Here is an 11682-nt window from a genome sequence, read left to right as displayed (position 1 = left end):
TTCACCCCTCCCCCGCTCCCCCCCCCCAGGTCGTGTACAGCCACCCGCCACTCCGCCTTGGGTGCTCCGCGTAGTGTAGGCACACCCCCCTCCCGCTGCCCCGAATTCCTGCCGCCTGACCCGCCGCTCCGGGGCTAGAGAGTTTAGGGAAGAAAAGGAATGGATCCCGGGCCTAATCAGCGCGGCTGCAATGTGGGACCGTTTAGGAGGCTTCCCCTCGGCCTCCTTTCAGGATTACTTGTGAAAATTGTGAATATCCGTCCTGTGAAAGGATTTCCGAGACTGGTGGGGCGAGTCTGGGGGAAGTATCAGGTTTGATGGGGGCGGAGAGAGCGCTGGAAGACTGGAGTTTTGTTTACAAACAGTTCTGTAGTAGAAGGAGGGAGGAGGGAAACAAGGGTAAAGAGAGGAATATGGAAGTGGTCGAAGGGTCCCCTCCACTGTTGGAAGGTCCCCCGAAGGAGAATGATGTCGGTGAGTAGAAAGCCCTTTGACCTTTCAAAGTCGTTCTCACTGTAAAACCCAGGAGCCATTCCCCACTCTCCCAAAACACACCCCTCTTCACATCCCCGTCCCAAGCACTCGATCAAAAGTCACTAACCGGGTCTTTTCTCTCTAGGGAACAACGACCACCAGCGCCTTAAACATGTTTAGGGACAGAGACCTCTTTGAGAATGAAAATGCAGATTCTCTCTTCCTTCTAAAATACAGATCCCTTTGCATTTGTCTTGGGTGTCCCCGGAAGCCAGTGGGTGGGACGCGATCCTGCAGCCTTGATTACGCGAGCCCCTGGCCCTGTCCAACCAGGCTCTCAGGTGGCTGTGATACCCAAAACTGCTCCAGGGAAGTCTTCCTCCCGTCCCCTTCCCCCGCCGCCAGGTTCTCCCTCCCTACCTGGGATCTGCCCCCTAAGCTTACCCGCTGCCCGGCCCCATACCCTTACCCCCAAAAACATACCGACGCGGGCGGATGCGGAGGCCCCACAACCCTCCAAGGCCCCCCCGGCGGGAATTCCCCTCGCGGGGACGGGTTTGGCAGTGATTGCCACATTACAAGATGCTACATTCCACCCTGGGGCCCGGGGCCGGGCCGGGTGGAGGAGACGACTGCCTCACGAAAAGAAAGAGCAGGCAGGTCTTGGAGAAACAGCCACTCCGCCTCCACGTGAGAACACAGGCACAGTCTCTACATAGACCTTTCTTTCCAGGGCCGCCTCCCTTTTCTCTGTCCTCTGTGTCGGGCCAGACCTCAAGCCATGCAGTGTCTTAGCAGTTTTCGGGATGTGCAGCTCTCCCAGGATTCTCCAGAGGCCCGTTTTGGGGATCCTCAGGAGGCCTGGTGCCACCAGCTGCGTCCCGGGTCCAGTCCCGCCAGCGCTAGAAGCCGGAGGGCGGGGGCTGGAGGCGTCAGTTGGGCGCGGAGCCCGGGATAGTAAAGAAAGGCTCCCTGTGGCGGGCCGGGGCTACGGGGCAGAGGATTAGAACTCCAGGGATGGAGAAAAAGCGAGGGGGAGGGAGGGACTGGACTTGGAGCGCTCTGGGGTAATTCCTGAGGACAGACTTGGGCCCTCACAGAGCAAACATGGCGGGCTTTCCCCACTCCCGCTTCTGCCCTCCTTTTTGTGGTCCAAGAGGCTCAGACACTCTAGAGATGAAATTGTCGCTCGCGGAACAATGGAGACTTCTGGCCCTGGAACCCGACCGAGTCCAGGCTGCTCCGGGTGGTGGCTGCACCCCCGCTGGCATCTCCCGCCGGGAACCGTCCGGAGCCCCCACTCTGGGGCAGTCCCCGCCCCGCCCCATCCTTCTGCGGCCCGGTCTTGGCTTCTTAAAGTCGCAGGCTGTCTCAGTGCCCGAGAGAAACGCCGCCCCAGTGGCGAATGAGTGTTTCTGGGGGGCAGTGTCTCTGGTGGTGGAGATCAAAGAAGAGCCTAGGAGGTCGCGGAGTGGGCCCCAAGGACCCTCAGCTCCTACCCTCGGCGTCCCAAAGCCTCCAAAAGAGCAGGCTCCCATTTGCCGACACTGGGCGGCACTCTGCCTTGGGGTGATGACCGCCTCACACCAACTCCTCAATCAGCCAGCCACCCCCGCACCCTACCTCCCGTCCCTGGGACCCAGCCTGTGGACTCCAGGGCTCTACACCGCTGCACTTTGGAAGGGTTTGCAAGAATCTGAGAAAGGGGCTGAAGGAAAGAGAAGGGGAGAAGGAAAGGAAAAGCAGAGGTGTCAAGAGGAGGGATGGATCCGGCTCAGGCACTTTCTTGCTCAGCTGCCACATTTCGGGTCGGGGCCCAGGGCCTCCTGGGCAGCTAAGTTGGGGCCAGCAGGCCCGCGGGAGAAGGGATTCTCTTCCCAACATGTTCAGGGGAGAACAGTGAAAATTTGCCTTGGGTGGCCAATTTTCTCATTTGCCCCTATTAAAAGAAAAAGCCCAAGAAATTCAATTAAAGCCACCCTGGCCAAGGCGCTATTTGAAGCATGAATGTATCCCCTAAAGCTGCAGCAATCATGTGGCATTAGACACTTCCGGAATCCTATAGCCAACCTGAAAAATCCCAGACCCCCTTTTCCCCTAATTTTTGCTCTGATCTGTAATTTTATCCACATTTGCACTAGTTTGAGCATTCTGGCTCTCCCATCTGAAAGCCTGCAATTACTATATAATTCTTCGCAATTTCAGATGTCCTAATATGGACTGTAATTTTTGCGCAAGACAATTTCCTGCTATTTCAAGCATCAACATTGTCAAAGTTGTATGTACATAATAAATGGGAATATCAATGCATAGTTTTTAGCATAACATCTTGACTCCTCGATAATTATATCCGTTCGGAGCCTACGCAGAATTAGCCTGAATTGCATGGTAACTGCTGCTGCTTTAAAATTTTTAAAAATTACTCATAATTTTCCCAAAGATTACCAAGATCTCGAGTGCACAATGTCATCAGCGTAATGAAGAGTAAACATTTATGCTAATAATCTGCAATTTTTTTCATCAGCTATAAAGACAGAGGCTATATAGCCGAAATTTTCAGTCCTATTCTGCAAGCGCAGCGCTGCAAAAAGCCTGCGGCGCTCGGAGGCGCCTGGTCCTGGGGACCTCTCTCCACTCTTTGCTCTCAGGATAGGAGGATGGGACTAGGGGATTCTTTTTGGCTTTCCGATTTTGTTTTGCTCTGGTTTGGTCGGTTTTGTATTTCCTATTTTTCCTTTTTTCCTTTTTTTTTTTTTCTTTTTTTTCCTTTTCTTTCCTGTCAGTCTCCCAGCCAAAAGCCGCCTTCGACCCTTTTGATTTCATGTAGCAAAGATTGTGTCCAGATTATCTGAAATTGACACTGAAGAAGGTAAGGGTGGAAATCGGTTTCATTTTTCAGAGGGTTGGAAGGCTGCTGCGCCCGCCGCGGCGGCTCCCGCTCCGGGAGTAGGAGGGTGGGGGAGTGATTATGTATGCACCAGCTAATTCTTCCATCAAAACTTCTTGTCAGCGATGTCAGGATTATTTTTTTTTTCCTTTTTATAAAAACACTTGATGTTTCAGGAAGTGTTAATCCCTGAAGGTTGGGGGATGAGGGCGGGGGTAGGAATAGAGTGGGTGGGGGTGACAGTTTCTTGAGCCTGGGGAAGGCACCCTTTAGAGCCGTTTGCCTGTCTACACTGAATCGGGGCTTGTTGTGGATCTGGGGACGGAAGGAGGGTCATGGGAGTCATGGGAGGGAGAGACCCTTACCTTCTGTATTGCATATGATGGAGGTTCCTATGGCCATGAGAGATGAGAAGCAGAAAAGTTCATTTTAGCCTTTGGTTTCATGATGTTTAACCCAGGCGGTGGGATGACAAAAACTAGAGAATTTTGAAATAGGTATTTTAAAAAGATACAGGATGAAAGACACGGGTAGCAGGATAAAAATATATATATATAGGTGGGGGCCTGGATTGCTTCTTTCTTCCCACTTTTTCTTGAGATCAAGTATCTCAGGTTCTACATCCAGCACCCAGAACTACATTTCCTTAGGTGACAGAAATTGACAATTTCTTCAAGGGGAGAGATTAATTTCTACATCAAATGATTGTAAGAATAATTTCATACTTCTGTGCATATAGGTAGGGGGAATTCTAAAACTTTTTGTGGCTTTTAAAATTGGGGTAGGGAAGGCTAGAGAGCCATCTGACCCAGCCTAGTGCAAACCTCAAAAAGAAAAAATATAAATAAAACATAATCAATGAAGGAAAGTTGTAAACTATAAACATGTGTTCAATTTTATATTTTAAAATATTTTCTGGGGAGGGAGGGTATAACTCAGTGGTGGAGTGAGTGCTTAACATGCACGAGGTCCTGGGTTCAATCTCCAGTACCTCCATTACATAAATAAATGAACTTAGTTATCCCCCCAATTTTTTTAAATAAATTAAAATATTGCCTAGATTTAGGAGCTGAGTTCTTCCACAATTAGACTACTACATGCAGGACTACTGGGTCCCAGGCTTATGAAACCCAAGACCAGTGAGGAGGCTGGGAACTGTTGCTTCGGCCCCTCCACTCCTACCCTTACCCCTTTTAGAACGAGTGTGTGAGAGAAGATATTAAAGAGGTATCTGTTGTTTGGCAATTTTGCTAAGTCTGTCTTCATTACTTCGACGCTGTGCATTTGCTAATTTGGAGGCCCGGCCATTGACAAGCTTGCTCCATACACCTGCAAGCAATTTGCCGGCTCCGGTACCAGAGAATTGCAGAGATGGCAGCTCGCACCTATTTGATTTTTTTTTTTTTCCCCTTTTCTCAATGCACAGCAAATTTGGCTTTCAGTGCGTTATCTCTTTTGTTAATGCAAAAAGATTCCCTGGGCGAAAAAATTGCTCATAATTACCAGAGAGATGGGGAAACTGCATTAGAATAAATAAACCTGAAATTACTGTAATTATGTTGTGTTTGATGGGCCCGGCTTGTAATCAAGAAGAGAATACAGTGAAATGATGCTGACCCTCTTGGGTTTGCAGCTGTACGCGCACTTTGGGGTCTTTTTTTGCAGAAAAGAGTCATTTTGATAATCATTAAGCTGTGTGTAACCTATTTCAGAAGTGTTTTAAAATGAGGTTCACATTTTTTGAACAAGGGAAAAAAAATCCCAAAATTGCATTTTGCCATTACAGACTCATACATAAGGAAAGGTTGTGTTTTCTAAGTGACAATTGTTAAGACATAATATTCGAAATCAGTATTTTATCATTATAATGAGGTATTGTTTAAATATAACCACCTTTAGATTATTCATAGTTTAATTAATATACTCATTATGAAAATCTTTGAATCAGATATTTGATGAACTACTTGTCAGTAACAAGTTAGCATTAATTAGGCCTATACTGAGATTAACATTTTTTAAAAGCACAACTGCTTATAATTATAATAGAGCCTAACTAAAGACCGCCTTCGTTGAGCTAAAACTAATAATTTCTCTATTTGAACTGTTAGCAAGAGATTATTAAATTAGTATAAGCTAATATCTCAAAGCATTAAAATCCGCTTGACCAAACAGATTTTGCCTGTGGCTTCAGGCATTGGGCCCTGTCTGCCGTCTGGGGCACCGAGTCGGATGTGTGAAAGAAATTTTCCCGCGAGCAAAGTCACATGTCGCAGGGGAAACCAAATCCAGGAAGGTCCCTGCTCCCGCGCCAGAGTGCAGCCCGGGGAATCAGTTTCCTCTTTCAGCTTTGACACCCCTCTTCCCACCGGCATCCTTGTCTCTGAGGTCTAATCTTCCCCATTAGCGGTCCAGGTTTCGGAGGCCTATAGGAGAGGAAAAGCCCCAATCTCAGACCCAGAAGGGACCTCGAGGACCCTGGCTCCATCCCTCACTAACTCCTCTGCTCCCTCCGTCATTCTCCACCCCCGCCCTTACTTCCCCTCCCCTTCCTAAAGGGCGTCGCAAAAGCCTGGCGCATCTGATCTTTCACCAGCACCAATTGAAAAATGGGTGCTTGTCACAACACAGATCACTGCCTTCTCTGCTCTGCTCCCCACCGCGCGCTGCAAAGGGCCCCCCAAAGCGGAGGGCCAGTCCCCGAGGGAAGTAGTGTCGGAAGGCGAGTTCGAGTGAAGCGGGAGTCGCTCAAAGCAGCCCGTCGGGGCCCACAGCTTTCTTAAGTTCCTTCAGCTCTGCTGCGGGGTCTGCGTTGAGGTTGGGCTGAGGCGCAGGCGGAGGAAGTCAGGTTGATACCAGCGGCTCAGAGCCCAAGTTCTTCTGGAGCGAACTGATCAGAACAGTCCATTGGAGGGGCCCCTTAATGGCCTAGTCTTAGGACTTTCCGGCTGGGAAGGAGGTGGGGGCTTGACTTGACAAGCTCTCAGGTTCCCAGGAGTCAGTGGAGCTCACCTGCCCCTCCCTTGGCATCTCCCCTGCTCCAAGTCGCAGAGAAAAGCCCGGGGTTATTAGGCCGGAATGGGTCTCTTCTTATGGATGGGCCCGGGTGGGTGGAAGTGGCTGTGGAGGGTGCCTTCGCCTTGGGACTGTCCCTCGGAGCTTACTGATTGATTGGAGAATAGCCTGACAGACGTGTCCTTCCGGCCCCTTTCCGGCGTCTGGCCTTGTCTTTTCCGCGTCGGGATCCAGGGCCCTGCGGGCAAGCAAAAGGCGGAAGGCCAGATCCCGGAGGAGGCAAGGGGCAAAGCGGGGTGTCTCCTCTTCCAGGCTTCCAGGCCTTCCGCAAGGTGCCTGGGCTCTGGGGGCACTCACATCTCACAGGGAGGCTGTTTGTGAACTCAGCTTTCATCTCGTCTTAGATGGCCTTCACAGGCCCTTTAGTTCCAGAGCCCTGGCTCTGCCAGGCCAAACCTGTTCCTGATTCCCCCTCCCAGGGACCCTTGCCACCACCTTCTAGGCCAGGCAGGGATCAGACCCTTTTGGGGGGGGGGGGGCAGGAGTTAAGCAAGAAGAACGGCCCCAGCAGGGGCTTCGCAGGCCTCCACTGCTATCCTGGTATGTCTGGAACCAGGAGTTGCTCCCTCTGCCTTATCCGTCATTGTCCTCAGAAGTGGGGGCCCAATGGACCAGACCCCAGCAGCCCCTAACACAGCACATCAGACAACAAATCTTTCTCAAAACCATAATTTTACTGTCTCAAAGAAACTTTATAACTTATTTACAAAGTTCTTTCCCCTCCCCAAGATACAAAGCAATAAGTTAACATTCTCAATATAAAACTAAACTTTGACATAGAGAACACAAAACACAGGTTGATTTCAATTGATCACATTTCCCAGATTTCACAAGTAAAATGTCGAGATTCTCATTTCACAAAGCATCAGGGTTTACAGCCACACACAACAGAACGGAAAAAAGCTAAGCTTGTGCAACATGTTTACAGAACAATAATAATAACAATAACAATAATAATTAACAAGAACAATAATAATATGTACAGCAATTAGATCCTGCACTGGAGACTGTGCATTCAGAGTGGTGACTGGCATTATTCTGTGGTTGAGCCTCTGGGGATTGTTGTAAAGCTGCTTTTGTCTTACTTTAAAGCCCACTAGCATTTAGGGAACTGGCCCACGCCTGCCTGTTTTCTCTCCGCTGTCCATCGGTCCTCTGTCCCCACAAGGAAAGAATTAGGGTTTTCCTTCTTGCCCAGACAAAGCAATCGAGCTTTCTTCCCAAGATGAGAACATTGTATTGGCTTCATTTTTCTCTTTTTTCTTTTTAAAAGAATACGGGACATGTAAAAAATGCAAATCATTCGGCTCCAACCTCTCCACACTAGCAAAGTACAAAAGTTACTGTATAAGTTAAAAATCACCAGATCCTCCTTTTTCGTTTTTCCGGTTGCGTTTAAAGTAATGGGTACGTTCGGACCCTGTGCTCCTCGCGCCCCACAGAACTGCGAATAGGCCGAACATTCAGCCTCTGTCGAAGTCCATTTCTCAATAAATAAAACCCCCTCCCTCCAATTTCCCTCCATCCCCGAAAGAGCCACACAGATGGTTAGGCAGGCCCAGGAAAAGGTCCAAAAGGACAAAACGTTCCAGTATCCGGAAACTGGTGGCGCCGCGGCCCAAGCCTCCTCCGACTTGGTGACTTTTTTCAGAGGCCGAACAACGAGGACAGCGGATGGACGAGGACCTCGACTTCGTCAGCGCACAGATACGGAGTGAAAGGAGACAAGAGACGGACAGGACACAAACGAGCTTTTGCTTTTTCTACATTGTGTGTTTTTTGTTTTTTTTTTTCTCCTGATAGTCCCATACAGCCGAGGGTCGGTGATCGGGTCGGGCGGGCTCTCGCTGCCACTCGGGCTGTCTCGGGCTGCTATGCCTGCGCTCCCAGGCCGCTCTCTGCTGTTACCGGGCGGCCGAGGCCTTGGCTGGGACAAGGGCGTGGGCGCCAGGAGAATCGCCGGGCCAGACCGTGCGGGTCTCCGAGGAGGCGGCGGGCGTCCTGCCTTCACTGTTCCTTCTTTCCCTCTGGGCCCTTCTCCTCTGGACCCAGGGCACGCGGACGGGGTGGATGGACCGGGAAGCGGGAGGGGCCCGGGCCGGGGGAGACGGAAAGGAGGCGGGCGGGTGCAGGCGGGCAACCTCACATTAGCTGGGGTTGCTGCATAGCTTCTTGGTGCGCCGAGGGGTACCACGACGTGTAGCTGGGGATGTAGGAACCCGCGCTGCTGCCCGAGCCCTTCCCAGAGGAGGAGTTGGGGTTCCAGCCGGGCGGTACTGGCGGAGAGCCGGCAGACAGCGCCCGGCCGTTGGCCAGCGCGCTACCCTCCAGAGCCGCCCCGCCCTGCTTCATCAGCTTCTTGAACTTGGAGCGCTTGTTCTGGAACCAGATCTTGACCTGTAAGAGCGGACAATAACGTGACTCGGTCTAGGTCCATTGTGCCTACGCGTTGGTTATGGGGAGATGACTGAGCAGTGGGACAGCGAGTGAGGATAACCCCCGGCCCCCTACCCAGCGTGACCCTACAAGCTCCCTGCTGAAGAAGCAGTACCAGTCCCCTCCCCCATAAGAACCAAATGCTGGGTGGCCCCACCGTCGGCCGCCGGTGACCGGCGGGGCCAGCTCTCAGAGAGCCAGGGGGCGTGGTGGTGAGCGGTGAGCAGGGATCCAGGCGTTTGCCTGCCTAGGACTCAGTCCGAGCCCGGCAATCGTCGGGGGAAGACGCAGAGCCTGCATAGCATCGAGCCTTTAATCTTAATCTGAGCATCAATAAAAGAATCGAGTGTGAAAGGACGTGGAAAACATTTATTTGCAATGCGACCCGCCTTCTCTTCGCGCCATCATTTCTGCCTTTGAGTGAGTTGCGGGCTGACTGAGGAGGCCACAGGGTTTTGTTAAACTTTTGGACGTAAATCAGCCTTTCCTTTGCGTCCGTTTGTTCTCGCAACTGCTCCAAATCCCGTCCCAGACGTTGACAACCCGCGCCAGTCGTGATCAGAACGCCCAAGGGGGTCCCCGGAATCTTAGAGGAACCAGGGAAGGAAGATTCCGTTTCTCCTCCAGGGTCTGGGACTTGGGAGATGAGAGGACGGAGGAAAGCGCCCCCACCCCGACCCCAACCTGGTGAAGAGGAGGAGGAGGAGGAGGGAGACAGAGCCTCGGGCCCAGGCCCCGAGTGATTAGCCACACACTTTAAAGGCAAAGAAAGGATTAATCCCCAAGTCTATTGTTCCAGTTGTTCGGGCACGTGTGACCTCAGAGTCCCTAAACAAAACGTCAAGGGAAATCCTTCCTGAGCCCTAATCAGATTGTCCAGGGACTGAGGGCCGGGCGGCTGGCAGCGCCGAGTACAGAGTGCAGACAGAACTAGGGCGCGCGCGCGCGCGGACACCCCCCCCCCCGACACACACACCCACACACACACACTCTGACCCCTGAGGCCCAGAGAGCAAGAAGCTCCGGGCGCAGGTGGGCCGCGGGGAAGCGTGCGTGACGCCACGGTGGGGCAGCGGCGAGGTACCTGCGTCTGCGTGAGTCCCAAGGAGGCTGCGAGCTCCGCCCTCTCGGGCAGAGCTAGGTACTGAGTTTGCTGGAACCTCCGGTTCAAAGCCTGCAACTGCAAACTGGAATAAATCGTCCTGGGTTTGCGGATCTTTTTCCCCTTGCCATTGAAGCGCACTTCGCCGCCTTCCACCACCGTGCTCTTCTCAGAGTCAGCCCCTGGAGGGACAGCAGAAGTAGGAGACGTTATAAATGCAAGAGACCGCTTTTAGTGCGGGGAGGCGAAAGCAAGCGACTATAGAGGGGTGGCGAAGGCAGCGCCAGGAGAGAGAACGTTCGAGAAACTCTGAAAGTCAGGGGAGGGTCCCGTCAAGTCCGATGGCCCGACCCTGGCCGCTGCAGGCGGACTGGGGCAGTTCCCAAGAGCGCAGTTCCTGCCTTAGCAGGGAAAGTTTGCTATTTTTGCAGGCGGTAGTTGAGGTTTAATTACCCTTAATTGCAAACATTGTTTATAGCGCTACGCAATAAATAATTACCGAGACTAATATGTGCACATGGGGGTTTCTGTTTTCCAGCAGGGTATTGTGTACTCGGTGCACGGAGCCGCCCAGAGGCCCAGCCAGTGCCAGGGGACGCTCTTGGATTTATCCTTTGCTAGATAGTTGCAAGTTGGGTGGATTTTTTTTTTCTTTGCTATGACAAGGATGCGTAGATTGATACCCGAAACCTCCCTCCACTGCTACGGCGCCCTCCCCACCCCCATCCTACCTATCTCTCCTCCTCTCCTCTCCCTCCTTTTGCTCTCTCTCTGTCCCCCTCCCTCCCTTGTACCTCTTCTTCTCCCTGGCAGGCGCACATACCTGGGTCCTCCAGGCGGCTCTGGGCGAGGCTGGCGCTGCCCGGGTAGGACTGCACCGAACTGATGTAGGGGCTGGATGCGTGGCTGCTGACCGAGTTGACGTATGGGTAGCCCAGCGGTCGGGAGAAGGACGAGGCCGAGCTGTAGGCGCCGTCGGGCTGCGAATGGCCCGCCGAGTGTAAACAGTGCATGGAGTAGTGCCCATGGGACATGGGAGAAGGAGACATTTGCTGGTTGGGCGGCCCAAACTCCATAAACACCGCCTTGCCCGACACGGGGCTGTTGAGACTTTCTGGCATGGTGGTCATGGTCATCTCTTCTCGCGGGGTCTGGGTGTGGGTCTCTCTCTCCTCTGCTTCCCTTTTGGGGGTCTCTGTGTTTCTCAGGACAGGAAGGAACCCAATTTAAGCGGAACAGGGGTTTTCACTTTCCATTCATAAGGAAATGGAGTTTGTCTCTTTGAAAAGTCTAAGCATGATGCTGCCGAGCTCCCCAAACTCGCTTCAGAGCTTTGACTCAGCCAAGGTCATAAATATTCATGAGCTGGCGGAGCTGATTGGTCCGCTGTCTTGCATAATCACCGGGGATTGGTCCGAGGCGCTCCGGCTCCGCTGGACTAGAGCAGGCAAGGCAGCCCGGCCTCGGGAGAGACGCGTCCACACTTCCCGGCCAGGGCTCCTCTGCAACAGAGCGCGCCGCGTGGGGCGCACAATGGGCTGCGGCTCCCGCGCCGGGACCTTCGCGGCCCGCGGCTCTTCAGCCTCCCGCCTCCCCGGCGCGCCTTACTTCCAGAAACCAACCAGCGTCTCAGCGCCGCCGCACCCCCCTCCTACTGTCCCCACCCTCCTCCCGCCCCCGACACTGGGGACCAGGGCACCTCTTCCAGACG

General features: G+C 52.7%; 1 protein-coding gene across 2 annotated transcripts; it reads right to left on the bottom strand.

Annotated features, from left to right (window-relative positions):
• Window positions 1-7098: 7098 nt before the first annotated feature.
• On the bottom strand, window positions 7099-11682 carry DLX1 (distal-less homeobox 1). 2 transcript variants are annotated; one of them, XM_010960685.3, is made up of 3 exons: window positions 10795-11615; window positions 9954-10153; window positions 7099-8830 (listed from the first exon to the last, which is right to left on the bottom strand). In XM_010960685.3, exons 1-3 carry the CDS (start codon window positions 11105-11107, stop codon window positions 8576-8578), a joined length of 768 nt encoding a protein of 255 aa, XP_010958987.1. In that variant the 5' UTR covers window positions 11108-11615; the 3' UTR covers window positions 7099-8575. The 2 variants fall into 2 exon arrangements, with proteins under 2 accessions (XP_010958987.1, XP_010958988.1); XM_010960686.3 differs by lacking the exon at window positions 9954-10153 and having other exon boundaries at window positions 8626-8830; window positions 10795-11682.

The sequence above is a fragment of the Camelus bactrianus genome, chromosome 5, assembly GCF_048773025.1.
Source record: "Camelus bactrianus isolate YW-2024 breed Bactrian camel chromosome 5, ASM4877302v1, whole genome shotgun sequence".
Classification (NCBI taxonomy): Eukaryota; Metazoa; Chordata; class Mammalia; order Artiodactyla; family Camelidae; genus Camelus; species Camelus bactrianus.
This window is presented reverse-complemented; position numbering and strand designations above follow the sequence as displayed.

Excerpts from the sequence above, each read along its gene's own strand:
- DLX1 (XM_010960685.3), bottom strand. The coding sequence starts at position 11,107 with ATGACCATGACCACCATGCCAGAAAGTCTCAACAGCCCCGTGTCGGGC. Across the intron at positions 10,154-10,794 it reads GAGCCGCCTGGAGGACCCAG|GGGCTGACTCTGAGAAGAGC; the intron begins GTATGTGCGCCT and ends CTGTCCCTCCAG. Across the intron at positions 8,831-9,953 it reads TGGGACTCACGCAGACGCAG|GTCAAGATCTGGTTCCAGAA; the intron begins GTACCTCGCCGC and ends CCGCTCTTACAG.